The 26,502-nt window shown below is 37.0% G+C and overlaps 2 protein-coding genes across 2 annotated transcripts in view; one reads left to right on the top strand and one right to left on the bottom strand.

The window, feature by feature from the left end:
- LOC134746651 (probable G-protein coupled receptor CG31760) overlaps window positions 1-26,502 on the top strand; it is a 105,491-nt gene that overhangs the window by 45,220 nt on the left and 33,769 nt on the right. Inside the window, exon 2 of the mRNA XM_063681152.1 lies at window positions 17,742-17,771. The gene's annotated coding sequence lies outside the window, so the exon portion shown is untranslated. The remainder of the gene's footprint in view (window positions 1-17,741; window positions 17,772-26,502) is intronic.
- On the bottom strand, window positions 398-20,511 carry LOC134746915 (uncharacterized). The gene is made up of 4 exons (XM_063681486.1): window positions 20,362-20,511; window positions 20,060-20,235; window positions 13,446-13,539; window positions 398-928 (listed from the first exon to the last, which is right to left on the bottom strand). Exons 1-4 carry the CDS (start codon window positions 20,509-20,511, stop codon window positions 398-400), a joined length of 951 nt encoding a protein of 316 aa, XP_063537556.1.

The following is a 26,502-nucleotide window of genomic DNA, read 5'->3' as shown; positions in this document are numbered from 1 at the left end:
CTAGTCATTGTTATAGCGCCTATAGATAAGCGGGCAGCTAGCCAGACTAAACCGGTTTTGAAATGCAAGTGTTGCAACCAAGCGCGGGGACCTTAGTAAGCGATGTGAATTTGAGGTTATTTGTGTAGAAATGAATCTCGGCGTGCGGTTGTGTAAAATAAGTATAGTGTCGTGTAAATATGATATAATAAAGTACAAGTAAATAAATATGAAGTATATAAAGTGCAAAAATGAGTTTTTGTTGAAATAGCAAGTGTACGGAGTGTATGTGTTGTATCTGAGTAGTGCATGTTTTTTAAATGATTGAATAAAGACCAGCGGCCACAGTGGCAATGACAGACAGGCGCGAGTGACGGTTGACAATAGTGTTGCGAAGCCAAAATTACGAACAAACCAATCATCGACCAAAAACACGCTCCAGGTCTACTTCAGTGCGTATGCGGTATCGGGGCGAACTCGTCCCAGCCTGCTGTCGTGCGAAGATTTTACCGTCGCGGGTCCAGACATACCGCCAGGAGTACTGCTGTTTCAGCTCCCGCGCCTTGTAAAGGAGTCGTCGGTTTTGGGGCGTCAACCGCTCGTTGACATATAATCTGCACGTACGCCCAGGGATGCCGGCGCCTTCCGTGGTGATGCCGCGGCGCACGCGCGCAGCCTGGAGCAGGCGGTCCCTGACGGCGCGGCGCGCCAGGCGCTCGACGAGCGGCCGCGGCCGCGCTGCCGGCCCGTGAACACCTTCCTCAAGCTGGGGCGCGCGCCCCACACGCATAGCGTCGACGATGTCGTGTTCGGTGAGTTCAACCCCCAACTTTTGGCCAAGCGTTGTCACTAAATGCATCACATTTTCGCCATGACTCTCCGGCACACTTGATATTTCGATGTCATTTAATAACAACTCCTGGTCGCGGTCGCTGAGCTCTAACCTAAGCTGCGACACGGTTAATTAATTAATTTAAATGCTGGTGATGTGATGGTAACATTTACAAACTTAATACCCATGGCTCAATGAGCTAATAATCGTTTGTCTTAATCTGCCTTTAGACTTAACAAAATAACTTGAGGCTTCTGAGTTTCATGAATAATGAAACCATAACACACAACATTAAATTTAAATAGTAATTACCTCGCGGTTATGAGGCGAAAAAGTATGTTTCATTCGACAGAAAAGTTGTTTTATAGCTCGTGCATTGAAAGCCTCGTAGCGCTCTGGATTTCCGTCTTCCAACCTTCGCTCATTGTATCAGGATAATGAAAACCCGGGACGCATCGCCCATAGAGCATATTGAGAAATCATATTCTTCGTAACGTTGTCCAGGACTACACAGCCTCGGCTCACTAAGGAAACCTAAGGTTCGCTTAGCAATATTATCCATTATTGAACAATTAATTATCAGATCAAATCAAAATCAAAGAAATTGAAGTCGGTTAAAAATTTAATATAATTTATTTTCAGGCGAATTACATAAAAACTAAAAATTATTTTGGCGACACATTATTTTTCTGCTACGTCACCTGGAACCCGATACAGACTTTGTTATGGTTTTGTTTTTAATACGGCCTTGAAGATCTCATGCTGATTGATGCATGCGAAATTAAGTGATAGTCGTGCGTGGGATGCGCGCCAATCACCAAGACGATTGTCAAGGTCATATCAAAACCAGTTGACAATTATAACAAATTGTTAAATCTGAATTTGGCTCCTGTTCCGGCTTAGGATTCGACATTTCACGGATCCGCCGAAATGCTACCTTTCGGCCAGAATTGGGTAAATCGAAGAATCAAAATCAAATCAAAGAAAAATCTATTTTTCAAAAACCATGTTGATTTTTTTACTTTTTTGTTTACGCAGGCATTATTCGATCAATAAGTATTAATTTTTCTGATCAAGTTGTTAATTTTAATGTGTTAAATTAATACTTATGGATCTAACAATGCCCGGACACGAAATTAAGTGTTCTAAAAGTTAATTCACCCAAGTACGTGCTCGTGAATTCAGCGGCACGCTCACCAGCACCACGAACGAGGTGAAGTGCAGGTATTGATATTAAACTGGTAATTCTGCTCTCTGTTTCCTAAATACGCCCTCAAGCCTGAAACGGGAACACGTCTCCCTTTTCTGGCCCTTAAGCGCCACTTAAGCCACCGGTAAATTAATAAGCGCGCCCGTTATCCCTCACGCTCGGGATCACATGCACACGATTATTCCCGTAATGGCTCTGTAATTACATAGAAAGGAAATATTTGCCGGGAAAGGGTGCTTAGATAAATTAATAATCATAATTCAAGTAACCTTTTTCGGCTACAGTTTAATCGATATTGGTTTGACATTTTTTAACTAACTTAGTATTTGACTAAACTAGCCTTACTTATTTAAAATGACATATGTACCTACATATTTAGTTCACTAGTCACTAGACAAGTTTTGCAATAGACAAATATGAAACACAGAGGAGGCCTATAACATGTACTTTTTAAAACTATATTTACATAGACAATGGTTGGCGGGAAAACATTTACTTTCTTTTTAAATTTGGTTATACAAAAAATAGTTTTAAACTGAAATACTTAGCCGACGTAGGATAGAGACGACATACGAATATTTTATGCAATATTTTCATTTCATACAAAGTTTAAATCTGTTTTTTAATAAGTAGATTTATGAAACTTTGGTGTAAGGCATGGCCTTACACCTCATAGAATACTTAGATTTAGAGTAAAATGCGAATTTCTCCAGGAAGTCACACATTTTCCAAGATGGCTGCGGTTCCTCAAAGTACCCAAATGTCAAATCGTGTGGACATGGAAAAGGGACCTTAAATAACATATATATACCAAATTTCATGACTGTCCTAGAGATTTCGAGGTTTGTCCTATTCCGATTGTGCTACTATGTACACACACATTTGGATTCCTAGAATACATAGCGTCTGATGTGGCTAGGCTTCTTCTTTGTTGAGCCACCAAATAAATATTAGTACATATACATACTTATGCACATAAAAGGGGGAAAACGGAACAAAACGCAATCCGATCTTTTACTTCTGTTGACATACAGGTGAAGTGTTCCGAGAACCCCGGAGGTCAAACGAAGTTGAGTGTGCAAGACGCGGTGTGAAATCGAGATACATTATTTCCGAGGTAGTTTACGTAAGTACTTACTTGTTACTCGTACTTGTCCGTACATGTATTAGCGCGATCGAGCACTATAAGTAAATTACATCATTTAGATATAATTCTGGTGTCAGTGTACGTTCGATCTGGCCTTATTAGAATTAGTCCTATTTTCAAACGATATTTTCCTTTACCGAAAAACTACTGGTAATATCAAATGATATTACGTATTCGGGGTTATACCCGTCCCTTCCGGATTGAAAGTCGCATGCCCTTAAGCCACAAATGCATTCGAATAATATGAAATTTCTATACATTATTTCAATAAGGTTCCCTTTTAAGTAAGTCATTAAAAACAGTTGCATTTGCAATCGATCGGCCAAGGCTCGAGAGCCCTTCGCTATCCAGTGACGTTGGAAAGGCCATTAGTTCCAATGGCGGGCACGTCATGACCTCTTGAAAGGACGCACGTCTATGTATGATAGTGATTGGGCTATGATTGTTTAGTATTTAGATATGGATTTCAACAAGGGAACAAGTATATTTTTATGAAATATATTTGATTTGTGTATAGATGGCGCCTGCCGCGAATGCAGAAGACGCTGGTTCGAGCCCAGATCTTTATAAGGTCAATAAGCAAATACTTAGTTGTGTTACAGTGATTTCTATTTGATTAATAATTTAATATTTTAATCATCATCATTCTCCTGGCGCATTCCCTATTTGGGGTCGGCCCTCCTGATACTTGATCGCCACTTGTTGCGATCTTGAGTCATTGCTGGCGTTAGGCCTAGCTCCGTCATGTCCTTGGAGATGGTTCTAGTCCAGTTGGTTGGTGGGCAGCCTCTGCCTCTCTTGCCCTCGTCTATAGCCATAACTAGTCTCGTCATGTGGTGTTCGTCTCTGCGCATTACATATAAATAATAATTAAATAATAATTTAATATTTTAATATTTAGGTTAATATTATAGGTATACCTAGAAATAAGATTATATACGTACCTATGTATAATATTTAAATTTTTACACGACATTGCTACAAGTACATATATATATCTACTTCTGACATTTATATGAAATTGCTAAGTCCAATTTCTATTTATTTTTAAACTGTGAGTCTTTGTTATCGAACGAACAAGTTGTAAGTCTAGTTCGATTTTCAAATACTGCTGTAACATTTCAATCAATCAATCAATCAATCAATATCATTTATTTGCAAGAATACTTAAGTTTAGTTACCGGATGTTATTGTAGTATATTGAACAGTATTCTATCGTGATTAAACGATACGCAAATTTTATAGTACCTACTTAACAAATAATTATCAGTCTAGCACATATGTTAGACTGAAAATAATTCTATTATTGAATTTAATTTTAATGCATGCAATAACAATTACAATAACAACAGATTGGAATAAATTATTAGGGTAACGTGTCATTATAAAGGATGACTCACGTTAGACTGGGCCGGAGCTTCCGGCGCTTCGTTTTCTATGGAAAGCATCACGTGATCACCTGTCATGTCATAGAAAAGTAAGCGCCGGAAGCTCCGGCCCGGTCTAACGTGAGTCATACTTTATCCGACCCCCACTTATTTAATTAGGTTAATTCTGAAAAAAAATTCGGACGTGTATTATATTGAAAACACGCTAGTTCATTAGTATCCGTTTTCTAAAGAAAATTGTGTAATTGGTTTGCTTTAAACAAAGACAAAACAAAAACAGGCCATAAACTAGCATAAAATTGTGTCTGTTAAATAGGATTCACTCAATGCATAATTCAATGCCTATTATTATGCAAATAGTAGCCACCTTTACATTTCGTAGACAGCGATAGAGCAATCTTATTTCTTGTCGTGTATATCCAATGCTTGCGCACGCGTGATGGAAGTCTAATTCTTATTAGACCAGCGTAACCTGGTCTCAAGATCCGTAACAACTATGCGTAATCAAATTAAGCTCCTATACTGGTTCCATTGAGCAACCAAATCCGCGCTTGTAAAGCAATTATAATTAGAATGACAACCTTCGTGTTGTGACTGCCTCAGGGTCGCTTACTTGAATAAACAACGCTTATTAACGAGTATTAAGTCTAGTTCAATTTTCATTTCCTTATTTGCATAATGAATGGACATTCTAATGGTCGTTTTAATTAAATTTTTTCGCCACGGAAAATACTAAAAGAAAAATAAACCTTCTGATATTAAAAATAATAAGAATTGAAAAAGAACCACCCTTTTTTGACTTTAAGTAGGTGGAAAATACAGAGAGAGTTAATACAGTGCACAACTTTGTACGAATATTGATTCAAATTTAGAATTATTTATTTCATGTAATTTACACACATAGAAAAACAAAACAATTAATTAATGTTGATTGCTAACGAGACAAATTGGCAAATCAATCAAGATAATCAAATGAAAGCGCTTTGTAAGTAGATTACAATATATACATATAATAATAAACAAATATATAACATACTATAAGATGTAACTACTTGGGCATTTTCTAAAAAAATTTTGTTGTTGTTTGTCGTAACAATTGAATACATGGGTTTTATCCACAACTTACTCGACATTTTCTCCTATTTATTAGCTAAAGGAGAAATAAAAGTGTACCTTTTCTTCATTTATTAGGTACATACATTCGGTAACAAAATATTACAATCGGTACACTGAATAAAAAAATACCCTCACGAGTTTGGGATTGAGAATAATAACATTTCAGGACACAAACACTGATATTAGATAAAACCATTCTTGATCATATATGCGTGAAAACATTTCCGATGGCTGTTTTGTTTACGTATCGCAACAAATAAGGGTTACAAATAGAAATATAATGTTCATGTTTCGTATCAGAGGTTTTGATCAAACGTTTTGTACAATGAATAAAACTTTTAGGATTTTCGAAGTTGTGACAGGTTTTTATTGTTAAAGAGTACTCAAATCTGATTTGTTTGTGACTTGTTGTAATATTGTTTAGGTTTAAGAGTTAAGGTATGTTCATACAGTGTAGGTACTGTCATTAAATTTTATACTTAAATTCTTTAACTTAAGTTTTTCTTAGATTAAGCGCGTATCCTTATTAATTACCAAAGAAACATGTGTTGATTTGATGACCATCCGACTCAAATCACTGAAATAGATAGGCAATCGAGTTGGCTGGTCGTAAATTTTTACAGATGGCGCCAGTATTGTCACTCTAATTACACCCTAATTGGAGTAAAAGAGAAAGATGTCCGCAATTTGCGAACTTCGGAGTTAGCGGTACGCCCTCAGGTTTCCCAGTCACTCAGATCTTTTCGGTATTTCATACCACTGGCAAGCTCATGATGAATTTGTATTGAATAACAACGTTCAATCAAACTATTTTTTGCCCAACTGGCCCCATCCATCAGAAAGCATGAAACTTTACGCGTGCTTTTACAGATACTACAGATATAGATGTAGAAACAACACGTCAATTGATTTGAGAACAATTACTGATACGGCTTGATTCGTATACCTACTCAATACTCATTACCTAAATATACAACTACATTGAAATAACGATACGATAAAGAACATCGACTGAGTCGCAGCATAAGCGCTTACTTCGCTGATGCTTCGCTGCTAAAACATCAATGAAGAAAGTACATACAACAAGCAATGGATGACTTTCTAATGTCCGGCAATGGACAACGTATTTTATTATTTTTTTGCCGTTTTTATTACACAAATAGATTTATTTAGTCTTACCTGTGATAAGTAACTCCATAATTATTTAAATTTACAGTGGTACTGCGATTTTAGCACGTAATTACGACGCAAACCGGCATTTTGCTTTTGTGTTTACACCGCAACGGCTGTCATCAAATGACAATGCGATCGTGCTTTAAGATCATTTTGATCAGAAAATAGGCACAATCCTTGGACAAATCCAAGGAAAAAACAAAACCCTTATAGGATCACTTTGTTGTCCATCCGTCCGTCCGTCCGTCCGTCCGTCCATCCGTCCATCCGTCCATCCGTCCATCCGTCCCTCCGTCTGTATGTCAAGACCCTTCATCTCGAGTTGAAAATTAAAACCATATACTCAGGTCTACAGTCCCTTGAAGCTGGGAATAAATCTAACTTTTAAGTAAACATAAAAAAAGATACGGCCGTTTATGCCGCAAAAAACGTATATTTTGACACTCAAAATTAAAACACGAAAGGGCACTGGTGTATGACTGGTGTAAATAATTTAATATTGTTTTTTCTCTTATCTTGCCTATGAATTTATCTCCGTGGACTCCTTAAATCCAAGATACCCTTTTCAAGGCGTCCGCCAAAATATTTGCTGAAGGGGTAAGCACGACAAGTAGCGTCACTTAAAATGGCAAAAAATGAACCGGCAGAAGCCTTAAAAATGAATGTTTGAAAAGGGATCCTGCTCAAATCAATATAGTCAAGGATAAAGAGAGCTTCACTTTATTGTCATTCAACATGTATTTATAGCCACGACCTAATACTTCGTCACTGTCTCACGGCAGCACCCAAAGAAATATCTTACGAAGTTCCTAAACTCATCAAAGTAGGTACACCAGCTGCTGTTTCGGTATTAAATGTTGTTCAACCTCAAAACTCTACACGCTAACTTAATCGACATCTGCCGTCGACGTAACCGAGAGGGTGGCAAAATTATAATGGATATCTAATATTAACTGTACCTACATTGTAATTGAATTACTTACTACAGCATACTCCGTCTGTTTACGTATCCTTCTCCACGAGATGTGAATATGCTTCTAATGTGAATATGCTTATTTCGGTACATACCTATAGTAGTTAGATGCTTTAGAGGAATTTTATGTTGCAACAATTTGGTTGAATATTTCGTATCTCAAAAACGAGGCTACACAAATTGTTTAAGCATAAAGCTTTCACGGCCTGACACATGATTCAATTGATTGAACTTTATATTCATGCGATAAACTGTTTTGTGTCAATAAAATCCGATGGTCGATATATGATTTTCAGGCGTCATTTCGATATTGTTGTAATGTCAGTAATAAGTATGCAATAAATCGCCAATAAATAAGTACTTATATTGCGAAGCTTATGACAATTGTCACTTTAGGGGGGCCAAAGTGGTGCAATAAATTGATTAAGTTAAAAGTACTTTGCAGTTTCAAACGGGACATCCCGATATAATTGTACTAGTCCATAAGCTAAGCAAATTCAACTAAACAGTTAGACTAGCTAGCTATGTAAATATGTTTACAATTTCAATTCCTCTCATTCTTTGTAGCATTAGGGTCAAGATAACATAAATTAATGCCCCGTTTTGCCAATTTAAACAGATAAAGAACAGTATACAAGAATCAGAATCAGAATCAGAATCATCGCATTTATTCGTGATAAACTATGACATACAAAAGTATAAAAGAACAAAGAAATATAAACATAAAAATAAATAGTTTACCACGAAATGGTCCCGCCTCAGCATAATGCTAACCCAAAAGTCAGCGCTGATCTTCCGGCGAAACCATTCATGGCGAAACAAGCGAGTCTACTTATCTAAAATCGTCTTCAGAATATTTAAAAGAGGCATTTGTCTCTTTCCTCCACTGATAACATTAGTCCCGATAAATCTAGAAGGTGGAATGCGGGCGTCCCCAATCTATTTCAAACTACCTTCCTCAGTCTCTCTTGCGGCACGTCGGCGTTTTCCACTAGGCGTGTCTGTTGATGAATAGATATAGAATTGAAATTCAAAAGTCTCTGCCTCATGAATTTAAATCAGCACTCTTATATACCTGCCTACTGACCCTGGCTGTTTATTCAAAACAAACCTTAAAAATAGTGGATAGAGGATATTTTCTAACGCTGGTAAATGATGATCGGCTGTGATCAATATTTATTGCCGCTAACATGTTATTGTGTTTGAACGAGTTTTGTTTAATGGAAAATGTATATTGATTTACATATAATATAATCACGCCTATTTCCCGGAGGGGTAGGCAGAGACCACGGATTTCCACTTGCCTCTTACCTCTTACCTCTTTCGCTTCCTTCACTTTCATAACATTCCTCATACACGCTCGCCGGTTTAGGGTGCTCTTGACCTGGCCTTTCTTCAGGATTTCCCCGATCTGATCAGAGAAAGTCCGCCGAGGTCTGCCCCTTCCAACTCCCGTTTCTACCTCTCCCTTATTGATTAAATTTAATAGATATTCCATATTGATTTAATTTAATAGATATGCTGAAACAGATTTTAATGCAAGACGAGGCTTGACGGATGCATCTAATCCGATTTCCGGAAATGGCAATTTAAATTTCTAATGATTATAACCCGAAGGCCATGAATAAAAGCAAATTCATCGCGGGCCATAAGGTGTTAAGTGTTCATGAATACGTCGGATTCTCGTCGGCTGAGTCTTGAACCTATAGAGATTTAAGCTTACCATTTTCGCAAATGATTTCTGAGACGGCACTATAGGTAAAAAGGGGGACTTTTAAACAAATCAATTTTAAAATTAGGGAATTACTTTAAAACTAAACCAAAAAATTATGTGCTTGTGTAAAAACATGTAGGTTCATAGGACAAAGTTTTAAAACAATGTACTCCTTAATTACCATTAACCATTATTAAGGTATCCCTAATAATTTTACTGCCCTTAAACTGTCCTTATATCAGTGATTTCTTTTATGCCTTCATAATTTTCCTCGTTTCATTCAGCTCGCTCCTAGCATAACGACCTATTTGAAGCCGAATAGTTATTTTACTACGCTGACGTAAGATAGATGCGGAGAAATATCAATCCAGTTGAAATTCAAGTAGAAATTCCTGAAATGAAATTCACGGCTCATGTAACTTCACGTACGCTTATCCAAGAGGCTTATTCAGATTTCAAATATGATGCTAAGTTGATCTGAATCTCAGGCCATCCCTCTTACTCCAATATTAGTAAGAGTGAAACAAAACTATATAACATTAGGAGAGGAAATTAGTTATGTGTAGGTATGGAAATGGATAGGATAGACTAACATCTATAATACGAGTACATTGTGTAGTGCCGCCAACAGTTTCACAGTTTGGCGAAACATTAGATTAAGGTCTTATAATGTTGTAATTCTTGTTAAATTTTCAATTAAAAAAAAGTACCTTCATGTAACACTGATTTAAACTTTCACGATTTTTACTCATTATTATTCACAACGACGGGACTTAATCGCGTAAAATAAGTTTTAAATTCACCTCCGACCAAGACCAACAAACAAGACCAAGTGAGGGTAGTTCGAAAAACTCGCGCGCCTAGAAGATGTTGATGTCAACTTGAGCCAGTCTTCTCCGAGACCACGGGGACAACGCCGTCCTCGAAACGTCTGAGGTGAATTTAAAACTTATTTTACGCGATTAAGTACCTTCATATATTTTAATTACTATACATAATTATATCGCCATACATAATGGCCATGGAAAGCGCTGTATCTGCTGTTTAAAATTTACATGTAGGAAGGTAAGGATACCGAAATTAAATTACCATGACAATTAAAAAACACAAGTAGGAAAGAAGTTGATGTTCAGTGACTTTTGAGGTGGGCCGTGGTAACACAAGATCAAAGAAATTATTATTCAAAGACATTTCCGAGCGCCTCGTAGACGCCTCTGGTCACCAGACGGCTGGCAGCTACTTCGGCCAGAGACTAAGTCTGGCCATCCAAAGAGGTAACGCTTCCAGTCTTCTGGGCACCATGACACATGATAGCGACCTGGGGAGCATTTTTTATTTATAAGTTTATTTTAAGTTTTACAAGTTTAGTTTAGTTTTATATTAATTAGTTTATTTAATTTTAATTTTAATATTTACCTAAATAGTTATAACTTTGTAACAATAAATAAAATTTATCTTGATCAAAGTAAAATCTTATGCAGATGGCCCGAGTGAAGATTTAAGGATGACTCACGTTAGACCGGGCCGTGACCGGGCCGGAGCTTCCGGCGCTTCGTTTTCTATGGAAAGCATCACGTGATCACCTGTCATGTCATATAGAAAAGTAAGCGCCGGAAGCTCTGGCCCGGTCACGGCCCGGTCTAACGTGAGTCATCCTTTATGCAGAAATGGTATACATATAAGTAGATATTGATCCACAGATGACTAAAAGTACTCTCTAATCGTCCAAGCCACCCAAATTGTAAAACAGGGCAGGAAGGCGATTTATCACTCGAAACAAATTTCTCACGAAATATTAAGCAGATGCCGTTGCGCGGGCGAGGCGAGTCGTGCCGCCAATTTACAAGAAAACTCGGGTCAGCTTTCTGAACTAAGGCCCACTTGCACCATCCCATTAACCCAGGGTTAAGCGGTAAAAAAAAGGTTTAACCGGGTAACCCCGGGTTAGTGGAATGGTGCAAGTAGGCCTAAGTATAAAAATTGTTATAAAGCGTTAACGCCGCGTTCTTTGGTTCAAGATTAGGCGCGTGAAAAGACTGAAAAGCCTCCCACTGGGATATGTTCATTTTGTACAGAATTAGATAACGTAAAATGTGCCTGCCCAAGAATTTGCTCCAAAATTCGAATATTTATACAGTGTGGAAAAACTAATGGGCCCTGGAGAGAAAGTACCTTAAAACCTTAAGTTAGCTCATTTAGGAAACATTCTTTTATTTTTCAAAAGAAACAACTGCATTCAAAGATTTTTTTAATTTCGCTTGTCTCGCCCGGGAATCGGACCGGGAATCGTTTAAATCTTCTCGAGGCAGAGGTGTAGGTTTAGAGCCGGCGTAGCTTTATTTGACGTTCATAAGCGCATTGTACGAGTAATATGCCTTCTTGAATAATAAACTAGTTTTATCTTATATTATTGGCGGTTCCCTGAGCCAGAAGGCGAAAAATCACCTTATATGATCTTGTTTTTCTAAGAGGCGTTGACATTCGTAGAAGTGGAAAAAATATATGTAGTTCTTGACTATATTATCTTTAATATCATAGCTTCCGATACACGAATTATGACACTTCGCTCGATACAATTAATTCCCAAAGTAACCTCTAACTCGGACTTTTAAATCCAACTTTACTCGGTTATTTATTATGTGATACTATAAACAAAAAAAGAACAAAAAACAATCTTAACTTAAATAGTAATTTCGAATTTCGATATTGCAGGGTAACGTTTTTAAAATAAATAAAAATCGACAAAATTCGATCAAAATTGACACTTGGCGCGCTTGATCTTTACCGTTCTTTCTTGCGAAAAGTGACAGACACAGCGGCAAACCGATGGAACGGCCTTACACCGGCCGTAAAATTCGACCGGTTGATACCGGTCGAATTTTCATCTAATTTTTTGTGTCGGTTAATAAACAACAACAACACATCATTGACATTGTGTCGACAATAATAATTGTGTAATTTTATAACAACACAGTTTGTTCTCCTGTTTGTAGGCATAAGCAGTGTAGTTAGGTAGTCCTAGTACCCAGCTAACACTAGCAGAAAACCGGATTTCGTCACCTTCCTACTAAAAGCAGGTAATTTTATAGATATTTAAACACTGGAAAATAAGATTGTGTTTCAATGATTAATAAAAGCTTTCAAAGAAATCGTAAAACCGGGCTAAGGCTTTGAACCTTAAATTATAGTATAAACGGAGCCTTAAGTATTTTATATAGGTTAGTGGTTCATTTCTACTGACTATGTCTACGTAACGCGCTACCTAAGACTTGCCTTAAAGTACCACATATTTATACTAGAAAGGAACAAAAAAGTTCCCGAGACACGTAATAGGCTTACCCTCAAGGCTTCAGTCAGAAAGGGATAAGCACAAAAGGGCAACGATCAAAGTGCATCCGTAAAGGACACGAGATAAGATAAAAAGCAATAACTTTTGCAAACTATTGTAAAGGTCGGAACTCCTCGGTGTAACAAGTGCCCCACCACAATCTTTGAAATACTAAAGAAGGTTCATAGGTACTTGAAATAAACTGCAACTTAGGTACCTATAGAACCATATTCAACTAGCTTAGTTGTAGGGCTGAGAGTATTATCATAGTTGAAAAAAATATTTGTAAGACTAAGACTATTGTGACGCGACAGTGGCCACACAGAAATAAATACAGGCTGTCCAGCGGGGGTAGGTACGGACAGGAAACCTCCTAGTGTCGAGTCCCTTCTCATTCCTCTTGATCAGTTGATCCGGGGAAAGGAGAGGGTTCTTGGACGGTGCGCCCCGGGGGCAACGGTAAGGATGACCACTATAAAAATTCGCTAAGGCAACTTGAGGGGGTGGAACCCGGGTTTTTTCCATCTCCTCTCGGCGTGGAGGATGTTATGAGGGACCAGTGTGTGGTGTCGCCTTACATACTACCTTCGAGAGGGGAAGCTTCGGCTCCTGGGCCTTCAGGTCCAAGGAGGGGACAGCCTCGGCTGTCGACCGCAGGCGGTGTTCGCGGTGGAATGCTCTGCGATCCCATGTTCACCGTCACCATTGCCGCAAGACGGGCATACCGACGGCGGAATGCCTAAATGCGTGCCACGTTAAACAAAAAGGGTGTACAGCAGCAGATTTCAGACATCAAATAATTTACGAACGCGAAGTGCAAGAGAGACGCTGGGGGTGTTTTAGTTTCGTGAGTGTTGCGGATTGTTTAGTGACAATGGAACGCTGTTCGAAAGAGAAACGTGCATACGCTATTGAGGCGTATCTATTAGATACTATCTAACCAAAAGCTTTTCATTTAGTATCGTAAATCGTAATTTTTGCTTTAATATCATATAGGTACCTAACATAAAAGAACTACTTACAAATTTTATCTGTATGAACACACGCAGAACCAGAATAAATTAGTTGAATTTATGATTTCCTCTCCGCTAAAGAAATGTTATTGTGTGTGGTGCTTTAAAAAAAAGGCTTTTCTTTAAAAAAAAGCACCACACATTTTATTTTTGCGGCAGTAGTGGAATTGTTGTCACGCGTCGTTCTTGGTTTGGATCTTGTAAATATTAAGTGGCTTTATAAACTCGGCTTTATTTTTATTTTATTTTTTTTATTTTATTTAAAAGGCACACTAAACAGACAACATTCAACATAGTTACAAAGAGTACATGAGTGGTAGGTATTGCATAAGAATGCCATCCAAAGCAAGCATGCACAGCAAGAAAGAAATATAAGGAGCAAAAACTATCCTAAAACTATAAAAAAGTATCCTAAAACTACTCAAAATTATACTTAATTACAAATTACAACATTTCGCAAATACTTAATAATTACATGTCAAATTGCGTACTATTATTGAGAAGTGTGATGATGGCCGAGAACCCTAAGAACCTGCCTCCTAAATCCTTTAATGAGAAATAATGCGTTTTGATTTGGATAAAGAAACTTCTCGATATAATTATCTACAGGAACTCGGTATTTACATTTTTTAGCAAAATAAATATGAATAGGTAGAGATAAAAACCGGCTACGACATTTACGAGATAATTTATTAAAAACTACCCACTCAAACTGAATCATACAAAATATACTATTACTTTCAATCGCATGATAAAATTTAAGAAATAAATCTCTGTATGTAGAGCAATTAGACTGTAGTAGATACTTTTAAACGTGATCTGTACTTAGATATTTATCTCTATTTAGAAAAGTATTCCAGGGAGGGTGGCAAACACTTTTGGCGCGTTGTTTCATCCGGTAATCTTAATGCTGACTGTACCAATGTACATGTTTGAAGTCCATTTGGCTGATTAGCAATTCAAACTAGCTTTAATAGTCCCAAATGCTTCTAAAACTATGTTCATGCACGCTAATGGATATTGATTCCATCATTTCCATCCAGTCCAATATCTCCATTGTATGAGACACCACAGACGAGGTGCTCTATATCTATTTGTATAATGAAATGTGTTTTTTTTTGTGCTGTCCATTGTACTTACAGGTGAATTTTAAACTGTGAAATTCCTTTTTACGACTTTTTGTCACTTTCGCTGCTAGAAGAATTATTTTAAGTAATTTTTTTATCCTTTAATTTTTTTCTCTTCATTTGTTTTAAAATCAACTTAAGAAAGAATAAAGAGATTTTAGGTAAATTAAGTAAAAATATGTTGCCTCAAATTTTGTCGAGAAACATTAATTATTTCGCAAAAGATATACTTCAATGATTTGATCATTTATTTTGTGTGATATCTAATTGAATAGAAATTTAATGTCGAATTTAATATTTAATAACAATTTCAAATTTATATACCTATAATAATAATTCATTGCTTATTTAGGTTTTAGGTAATTGTTAATAATTGTATAATTTTTGACATTGCATTTCTGTATTTTTGACCTGTGTAAGTTTGAATAGAAATAGGTCCAAACAATTATTATTCACATATTAAGCTCCAAAAACATATACGCCTCACTGTATAAAAATCGCCCTGTAATTCTACTGCATTCTAGTCTACACGAATGCAAAATATTATTCGTAGAATAAGGTACTGACTTGCATAAACCTTGGAGGATATAACCAACGTAGACGCCTTGTATATAATTTGCTGTACAAAAAAGTCTGCCAATTTTTGCAGGGGAGGGGAACGTCAAAAGTATACGTAACGTCAAAATAGCCATGTCAGATAAACGTCAGTCCATACATTGTGTATGACCATTGCCCGACTATTTTCGACAGAAGGAAACGCCTGTTGATGGCTACTCCGTTTGGTTATATCCTCTAAGGTGTAAACTATATATATTATGAAATAAACGTAAATGAACACTGCTGGCAGCCTGGCAATGAACAATGACCGGTTCTGTTCTGTACTACTATTTAACGAAATTCCGTCTTTAGGCGGAATGACATTAAAGGTATTTCTAACTTGTATAGTAGGTAAACAAATTATTTATAAGTTAAATCCTTCACTAAACTAGCTACATCTCACAACATAAAGAAGAGAAAACAGAAATCGACAAGCCTAAATGGTGTTGGAAACTGTCGTATAATTATCATTCAAGCCTACTTACTATCAAGTCGGTCCAAACGTGCGTAGTTTAGCAACTTGGCCAATTTAAATTAATGCGTTAAATCTTAATTGGGAATTAGAAACATGTCTTCAGATCCCTTGGGTGTACTAAATAGTTCAAACAAATTAAATAGCTGCTGTTTGGGGCATGTTGCCGTGTTTTAGCATAGCGCCACGGGGGCGGGACGCGTATATAATATATTTAACATTGCAAAATGTGGCGTTTGATAAAAATCTAACTCGTTGGCATGTTATATATGGCTTTAAAAATGCAATATTCGTTCAGTGTGACTCAAATAGCTTTCTCCAACAAAATCGGCAGGTTTTTAATTTGTTTGTACCCTGTTGAGGTGACGTAAACTTTATGCAGTTTCGTTGCTCTCATTCAATTCCTGAATTTCATACCATCCATCCATTTTTATGCAACAAAAATATTTTTCGTCACGGAATTCCAATGCATGTTTTTTGTTTTGTTTATTGCATAGTCCCAAAGCACTCTTTATGATTTTTGCTTTTACATATTTTAATTACGGGTGTCGCTTTAATAACTGCAAATAACTGTGTTGGATAAAAAATTTAAACAGTTAGATTTTATGTATTATGTACATGAGAAGAAATACATATAAATGTATTCTTTGGTTATGGTTAAATACGCAATATTTAAGAAGTTTAGTTAATTAATAAGGGCCAAAAAAGTTAACCCACCCGTCACATTTTCGTTACAGTATGCCTCTACGAAATATTTTTGCTGAGAAAAATACTTATAGGCTACGACATAGCGCTACGAGCGTAATAATATATAAGAGTTGATAAGTATAATATGAAGAGATAAACACAATAAATTTATAAACAGAAATAGATGTCATATACTGAAAAAAGTGATCAAACCCTCAAGTGACCGAGGCCGACCGGCGAGGCAGTGGCGAGGGCGTAATCCCACAAGGAATTCGTATAGGAGGTGCAAGTAGCGGATGAAACAACGCACCAAAATATCTTCCAACCTGGCGTAGGAACCTACTCTTCCAAATAGAGATAGGTTTATTTATTCAGGACACATTCAAAAGTATTTGTTACAGTCTAAGTGCCAGTTGCACCATCCGCACTTGTGACAGACTGATCAACGTCACCCGGCGCGCCGCGGCGATTTACTATGAAACTTTTCATACAATAAAATTTAGCGAATTCTTTAACGATGACAAACAGTTTGGTGCAACCGACCCTAATTGTTTTACATATAGAGATATATTTTTTATTGAATTATTGTTATTAGAGAACGGTAGATACTTTTGACGCATGACCCGTGAGTGACCCGTTTTAAAATAATTGCATATGTTTTGACGCATGGTCTGTAAGCGTTTAATCTTATAACTTTAAACGAGCAATTCTTGTATATATGTGTAATATTTCGAGGATCTCGGAAACGGCTCTAACGATTTCGATGAAATTTGCTGTATGGGGGTTTTCGGGGGCAAAAAATCGATCTAGCCTAGGTCTTATCTCTGGGAAAACGCGCATTTTTGAGTTTTTATATGTTTTCTGAGCACAGCTCGGTCTCCTAGATATTTTAAACATTAAACAAGGACTGTGACATTTTCAATTTCTGATGTAATGTCAATATTCATAATTAAATAAATTTAACACTTCTCGTCTTTGCTTTCAGATCCAGCCAGGCATGATTTGAACAGACAAGGCAAGTATTCATTTATTTCCAAAACAATCATCCTCTTTGTTAAAGCTAGGCTAACCAGAAATAGGTTATGTAATATAAATGATTTTTTTCACCACACCAGCAGAGCTGGTAAAGGCTCTCTTGATCGTTCAAAAACTGATAAGAAAGTTGCATTTTATTCACATGTGAGGCAAAGTAAGGAAATGCAAATTTTGAGTTTTTTTCTTATAGCTAGTTTGCTGGTAGAATTTACTTTTTATTATGATTTTAAATGATAAATATTTAATAACATTCATTTTGAACCGATTTACTTTGATTTCGTTTGATATTTTGCAGTTAGTATTTTCCTTGTGTTGGTGTAGTGAAAATTTTTGACAAAATTTGTTTGACCGTCGTGCCTTGAAACAGTTGAAACCCTCGCAACGCTCAAGATTCCACTTTTCGAACCACTCCTTACGCTCTTGGTTCAATTTTGGAATTTTTCGCTTGCTTGGGTATCAATATTAGCACGAGAGGTTAAACAACAACTTTGCCCCCCTTGTAAAACAAATAACTAGGTATTTCAGTAGTTGGCAGAAAAAAAATGTGTTAACATAGGATGTAAGTATATTGTAAAAAAGGTTCTCTATTATGTGAAACACCCGGTTGAGAAAATTAAAATGAATTTTAAATGTATAATAATAGCCATTATTCAAAATGTCAATCTACTCTGTAAATGGTGCTAAATGCTAATCTAAATTTTATTCTTGCATAAAGTTTTTCAGCCTGTATTTTGATTCACCTTAATTATATGTTATCATTTTCTCTCTCAATGCACCCATCAACGGTTACTAGTGATAACAAATTTCTGAAATACCTTAAGGTATCGGATAAATGAAAGGGTTACTTGTAAGCCGAGTTATTAGTTTTGAGGTAAAACCGTGAAACTTTACAAGTAATTACGAACCCTTCCAATTATCGAGGGTGAGGGACCCCCAGGTGACCCCCGGTATCACGTGCCTGTCTAACAGGCAAAAGGGTGTTTTTTTATTGAATTGAATTTATTTTATTTTTCAACCAGGTCAGCATTTCCACATTGGCACTAAATATTTTATTCTAATCATTTTATATCGTTATTTATTATTTCTTAAACATTACTCCATTTTCATTTATTGCTAAAAGTACATAAAAAGTAAACAGGTAGGCAGGAAGAAATAAAATACCCAATAATTAAGGTGTTAAAATTTTACTCAAAATAAACATTTTTGTTTAGTGATATTGGGCAAACAATTCCCTTTGATTTCCAATCCGTCCGTTTCTGAGTTTCGGGCAAACACTTTTTCCTGCCTTGAAAAATATATTTAGTTCATCCCCAATCGCCCATCTTGTTATCGCCTATCTTTCGCCTATATAAAAATATATATAATAAATATTTTTTTTTAATCACTATAATCATTTATTTTCACGTCACAATAAATAAAACAGTAAATAACATCCATGCATAGATCGTGATCGGCAACGCAGGCTTCGTCAAGTGGACACAAAAGCAAATCAGCAACAGGCTTCGTCATCGACTTACAAATGATGTAATCCGCAACAGGCTTTGTCTAGCTTAACCACTATATTAAACTATTTAGGCTATGGTGCCACCCCGGACCGTAGCCGGCCCAAACGTCCCCATGACACTGGCAGCGTTGCCCCGTTGAATTGCCAAGGAGATCTGTTGGACCAGGTACGATCCGGAGCGAGGATCGCAACCCCTATCTCTCAGTCGCCGACCCAATTCCCACACAAACTCCTTAGCCTCCGCACCCCAAGGTCCTGCAGTCTCCACCGCAACTGGTATAAAATCATACATTGGTTCCAAGGCAGAGTACTTCGTATGCTTTTGTTTAGCCGCATACTCCGCAGCTGAACCAGCAGCACCGATGGTGTGACTCAGATGGGACGGGGCAAAGGTGCTAACACACGTTGCGTCCCATAAGAGGCACCGACCCTTCTGCCAAGGAACCAATATAAGACCATCTGGCCTTTTGCCATCTGCCCGGCACAATCCCGGAGGCTCCAGGACACAGGGAACATTGGCTGAGACCAAAGCCCTGCGAACTACCTCATTTATCGCATGGTGACGCGAAAAACGCCCAGCGCACCTCTGACAACTAAGGCCATGGTGACCGTCCTCCTGAACCATGGCTCCACATATACACCTATGTACCTCGCAAACCTTCGAACCCAATCGTAAGGCAACCGCAATCCTCAAAGAATCGTTATCTAGTAACGTGCCTAACTGAGGGGAAGGCAACGCATGAAGCCATGCTCCTGATTCGCACCTAGATGCGGCCTTGAGGCGCGCTAAATCTGAGCCAATAGCCTCGCTCAGCAAATCTGCAACCACCTTCTTACATAGGATGTCGTCCCAACCTCTTTGGGTCGCAGGATTGCTTGGCGGTTCCGTACCCTGACAAAACGATGACCACTTGACAAATGCCTCCGCAGCAAAAGGTATCTGGGAATTGCCACCATTGTCAGACAATATTCGAGTGACTAGTCCCAAAGTACCATGTGCCGAGGCAAGGAAAGCCACTACGCCTACTTCACGACACCGACGAACCCCAAGACCCCCGTGACGTACCGGAAGAGCAGCCTGGGTCCACTGCGCCTCATTCAGATGTACATTTAATATTGACTCCAGCGCTAACTTGAGTGTGTCATCTAATTTCGCTACATCGTCATGAAACATCCAGGTGGGAGATGTTCTTAAAATATACATTATCCGAGGCATCGCGAAACAGTTCCGCAGAAGAACAAGCGAGACATGCGCGGATAAATGGCTGAGGTGTATCTGGGCCTTAGCTAAAGGCAACCTTTTAATGTATATATAATTATATATATATAATTTATTATATATACCTATATATATATAATTGACGACCGGTTTGGCCTAGTGGGTAGTGACCCTGCCTGTGAAGTCGATGGTCCTGGGTTCGAATCCCGGTAAGGACATTTATTTGTGTGATGAGCACAGATATTTGTTCCTGAGTCATGGGTGTTTTCTATGTATTTAAGTATTTATATATTATATATATCGTTGCCTGAGTACCCATAACACAAGCCTCCTTAGGCTTACCGTGAGACTTAGTCAATCTGTGTAACAATGTGCTATAATATTTATTTATTTATATATATATATATATAAAATATGAATAGTAGAATATTTTATCGACAATTAAACATATATAAAAATATATTCTACAAAATAAATATATTTATACAAAATCGCTTTGTATACTGCTTTTTAAATTCTAAAAAGGTGTTTTTTCGAAGAATTTATTTTATTTTGAAACCAGGTTAGTCATTTTCACATTTTCACAAAAAAAAATATTCTAATCATTTTATATCGTTATTTATTATTTCTTAAACATTACTCCATTTTCATTTATTGCTAAAAGTACATAAAAAGTGAAATTAACCTTAAGTCATAAAAATACCATTGGGTACATAAACCATTTCGAGACAAACCGTATTTATTTTGTAAGATATATATGCCTGAAAGGAATTCTTTATCAAAACTATTTTGACAATATAATGACTAGTGGGCGGCTGACAGATGCAAAATATACACGGTGTTTCATGACTCACTGAAAACCTAAAAACAGTTGGTTTAGAATCGATAGGAGAATCGATTGCGCTACATTTGAAAGCGAGTATTTATTATTATTATTATTATTTATTATTTTTACATGCCCAGTCTACAAGTTTGTAATGCAACAATATCAATAACTAGCATTTGACACATTATTTGTCAATGAGCGACACCCTTAACTGGCCATTGGTAAACCTTATCTCGTTGCAGTAATGTATGCAAATGGTCAGTTAACAGTGTTTACGATGGTAACTAGCAATTGTTTGACGTGACTAAAACGACGAAGCATCTTGTGTGGAATTACCAGTCGAATAGAATTGTTATGAAAACTAAACAACGAATATTATTTTAAATATTTATCGGATTAATGAATAAATACTCAAGATGAGTTCAAAATAAAGAAATCTGTTGGGGTGTCTCGGGTTTTTTAGTGACTCAAGTAACACCGTTTATATCGATATCAAATCCCTATAATGTGCCTCGAGTTATCACAGGTTTGCTTAAATATGCATAGGAAATAATTTAAGAACAAATATCCGTGATTAACATTCAAACTTACCAGGATTTAATTAAGAAAACTGCATTTACAAAGTATCGAATAAAATTATCCGTGTTTGAAATAACCTCCTTTACCTATTTATAATTCTTGCCCTATGTGCAGATTTGGTTTCTGCCGCCCAGTAAACCAACCCAGTTCGAAGTTCGGGGACGAAAGTGAGCGAATTCCACCCCACAGCTGTTTTTTATTACTCGAGCTCATACGAAAGAAGTTTTGAAAAGAGCTCTTGCGAACAACTCAGCTGTTACGAAACAAACCGGGCATGGAAACAGTTCACAGACGGAATACCAGTAAAATGTCCTTAGCCTGGCCGGGTCATGGTTGAGCTTTTATCGTCTACTCCAACCCTAGAAGTCATACATGTTAAATTGTGCGAAAGTTTACACGTATTTGAATGGACAAATCTGACATGAATATTCGCGAATAATAAATAATAAATAAATAAATAATAAATATTCATTCGCGAATATGGAGCGCGAGGGCGATCGTGAATGCATTCAAATGGAAGTCTCTTTTAAAAGAATTAACAAGATTCACAAGATCTGTGTGATCTAATTCGGGCCACCTGATATACGTACAAAGATTCGTAAATTGTGCGAAAGTTTATACTTACTCATGAGTCATATTAATGACTGCCAGGTATTCATTTGCGAATATGGAGCGCGAGTACGTTACTAAATGCATTGAAATGGAAGTCTCTTTTTAATAAGTTAACAAGATACACATATCTAATTTGGACCACTGATACGCGTCCAAAGATTCGTAGTGTCCGAAAGCTTGCAAGAGAAGTGATATTAGGTAATTGGCGGATGCGGAGCGCGAGTGGGCTTGCGAATAGATTCACCAATGAATCATTTTGATATTTGACATGAATTTTGGCAGTTGATGTACAGTAAGCTGCAAAATTGCATAGACATACTATTATTGGAATTCATTCATAAAGTGGCCATGCAGTTTTGCAGCTGGGTGTGCCTACGGTTGCATGATGGTACGTGAAGATTCGAGGTACGCGTGCGCGTTGTGCGTCAAAAACGGACACATAGCCATTCGCAAGCGTACAGTGTGTGCTACATATACACTACATATTAAGCGTTCGGCGTCAACCCAAAACCAAGGCACTGTTTGGATAGAGTAGCAGTACTGAATGCTACACGAAACGCTGTAAAAGCATTTACAATTCCATTGCAGTATTCGAGTCTGTACACTACGAGGACGCCTACGACGTCGCATGTTCAATTGTTGCGGCCCGTAAAGAAGTTTCTTCCAAATTAAACGAGCATTTTCCAGAAATGGAAATTTTTCAACTTGCAACGAGTATGTCTGACTTTGACTTTTCTTTCATATGGAAATTGTCGTTAGAAAACTTAACGTTCGTAGGAATTGTAACGAAAGTTTTAACTACCTGTTTCTATGCCAACCCACTTTTAAAATTCGGTACCTATAAAGTTTTATACGAGAAAATAATTTGATTATCATATAAAAATGAGTTTAAATACTATCATCTACTGTTTATGTTTTCTAGTTTTCAAAACATGCTAGTTATTTCCGTAACTAAACAGACGCGCATCGCGTGAATCGCGTCACACAACTTTGCTTATAAAGATTATGATTGACATACAATAATTGAAGACTTATCCAACAATTGTAATTATGTATATTATATATACATTGAATACATTTTTGGAAATGTGATGTATAAATAATCAAGTTTTTTGAATGCTATTGAGTATAAAGTTTACTTTGACAAAGCACTCAACATTTTCATTGGACCTTGGACCTTACGAGACGTTTTAAAAACTCGATAAGAATTCTACTTAACGCTAAATTTGGCCTCGGAAGCAAATCTCCCTGAGTAAGTATATTCACTTTGAATCTGCTCTGAGACTGCTGGCAATCTCATTTACTCTTTGTTCCGAAATTCGCGACTACCTTTTGTAACTGGAGGCTTGTTGCTGGCAAAGGAGACTTTGATTACGTGCTGGCTGCTGGACTCTTAGCAAATTAGATGGGTACGTTTTATTTTCATGCTGCTTTCAAGCTAGACAATAGACATTAGGTAGCGCGACACAACTTTTTCAACCCGTTTATCCCTCGTCACTTCGTGTAATAACTTTATTTCTCTGTTTTGTAAAATCGGAATAAGTACATGTTCTATAAGTTAAGTTCTCAAACATAAAATACGACACTAATCGTACTTTTTTTAAGTAGGTGATTAATTAGTAGGTAGGGTAAGATTATCTAATTCACTATTTTTCACTGATCTCAACGTTATTCTGGTAAGCCGACTTAATCATAAGATGTATGGCTTATAAAATAAATAACATTAAAAAAGAAACCGGCCAAGTGCGAGTCGGACTCGCGTTCCAAGGGTTCCGTACATTACACAATTTAAACATTTTTTATATGAAACGTGCGTGAATTGTCTTTAATAAACCCGTAGGGGTTGGATCAAAAACTTAATAATTAAGTCCGACTCACGCTTGACTGCACATTTCTAATAGGTTTTTTTCTGTGATCTATAGGTAAAGATCTATTTTGTGTATTTTTTTCAAAATTTTAAACCCAGTAGTTTCGGAGATAAAGGCGGGGGAATGCTCATTTTTTGCATATTTTCTTTAATAACTTCTAAACTGTTTATCCTAAAATTACAAAAAATATATATTTGAGATTCTCACAATGAGCTCTTTAATTTGATATGTAACATGATATAGTTTGAAAAACTTTGTTTTTTAATTTTCTTATTTACCCCCCAAAAGTGGCCCCCATGTTTAAAATTAATTTGTTTACGTTACATGTCTGTCTTTGTGTCACAAACTTACATATGTATACCAAATTTCAACATAATTGGTCCAGTAATTTCGGAGAAAATAGGCTGTGACAGACGGACAGACAGACAGACAGACGCACGAGTGATCCTATAAGGGTTCCGTTTTTTCCTTTTGAGGTACGGAACCCTAAAAACATTATTCTGGTGTCATACTTACTTATATCACTATAGAAAAAGTGATCAAGCCCTCCAGTGCCTCCAGTGGCTTGTACAGCCGCTCGTATCGTACGCCCGCCTGGCCATAAGGGATTCGTATAGGAAGGTGTACGCACGTACTGCTCGCCCTTAGGATATAGTCAAAGGCACCTAGCGTTTCAAAGATTGCGTATACTCGGGTATTTGAGACGGGTACCGCCGTGGTCGAGTAGCCTAGAGGTCCAGTGCGGCTACCACCAATTTGGCACTGACATAACGCTACGCTATGAGAACGTTACTTATGTACTTTCTATGCATCTCGCTCGTACTCGCATATTAGTGCGAGCGAGATGAATACAAAGTAAATTACTTAGAGGCTAGCGTATGTTAGTTTTGACACTGTCAGTGACTCATAGTCCGGGTACAGGGCGTTAGCCGCGTAAGCTATCGACGCTCACTGCTTACAAATTCAAATCAAAATATTTAATAAAAACAATTTGGTTTGTTCCCTAGTTGCTCAACATTTGGGTTTGAATTAGATATCTTAAATAAAATAAAAAAACAGATACGGAATATAATAGAAAACCTTGACGGAAAATATTAAATATATTGCTCTTTAGGTGAAGTGAAATCTTCAAATATATTTCTTGATAAAGTTGAAATTCAATCATTTTTGCAAATAAATGTAATTTTCCACGCGTTTGCGAAGTACTGGTAAGCGTGAAACGTGCTCATTCAAAAAGATATTTTGTAAAAATTTCAGAAACCAAGTTTGATTTCTAGACCGTGTTAATAAGTTTCCCAATTAAGGTCACCTCAATATATTATGTTAAGCGAAGTAACAGCAGCGTAATCTTGAAATCCGAGGGGGTAAATTATTAAATGCTTCAAAACCATTTTAGTTTACACTTTACAAACATTTTGATTTCAATTGTGCTTGAGTGCCTGTAATAGGATAGCTTTGACCAAAAACCAGACATGCCTGACCTAGTTACGTCTAATAAAACGTTTCGATAAGGGTTTCAGACGTTTGGCAGATAGCTCGTTTTGTTAGCTTTTATCCTCGTCAGTGATTGAAACAGAAAACGTGCTAGTGTCACGTAGAACGATAAAAATAAATTTTCCATCCCTCGAAGACAAACATTAAAGAAAAGATAGGCGGTATAGTATAGGCGCGACAGGGAAAGGAAATTAGGTTATCTTAACCGCCGGTCCGGTCGCCTGGAAACAGCAGGTATAGCTAAATAAAAACAACGAGACTGCCAGCAGCACTTACTCTGGATTATTTATGTGGCCCGGTAGGAGTTATGACTTATGACAATGCAGGGAGCGTATTTAGATTGTTATAACAAGTTATGAATTTGATCTCGATTTGTTATGGATATGATCTGTCTGATAAAAAAAAATGGCGATGACAGGTTCGAGTGGAGAAAACGAGGCCTTTGCCCAGCAGTGGGACACCAAAATAGGCTAATATAAAAAAAAATGATCTGTCAATCCACTGATTTAAACTTTCACGATCTTGGAGAAAGACTCAAATTCAAACTTAGAATTTAATAACATATTACATACACTTTTTTTACACACACAAGTAAGTTTTTTTAAACTA

Source organism: Cydia strobilella, chromosome 13 (assembly GCF_947568885.1).
Source record: "Cydia strobilella chromosome 13, ilCydStro3.1, whole genome shotgun sequence".
In the NCBI taxonomy this organism is placed as follows: Eukaryota; Metazoa; Arthropoda; class Insecta; order Lepidoptera; family Tortricidae; genus Cydia; species Cydia strobilella.
This window is presented reverse-complemented; position numbering and strand designations above follow the sequence as displayed.

Coding starts and splice junctions, on each gene's coding strand:
- LOC134746915 (XM_063681486.1), bottom strand. CDS start 20,511: ATGCCTCGGATAATGTATATTTTAAGAACATCTCCCACCTGGATGTTT. Junction 20,236..20,361: donor GGACCCAGGCTGCTCTTCCG/GTACGTCACGGG, acceptor GGCAATTCCCAG/ATACCTTTTGCTGCGGAGGC. Junction 13,540..20,059: donor CGCCTCAAGGCCGCATCTAG/GTGCGAATCAGG, acceptor ATGGGATCGCAG/AGCATTCCACCGCGAACACC.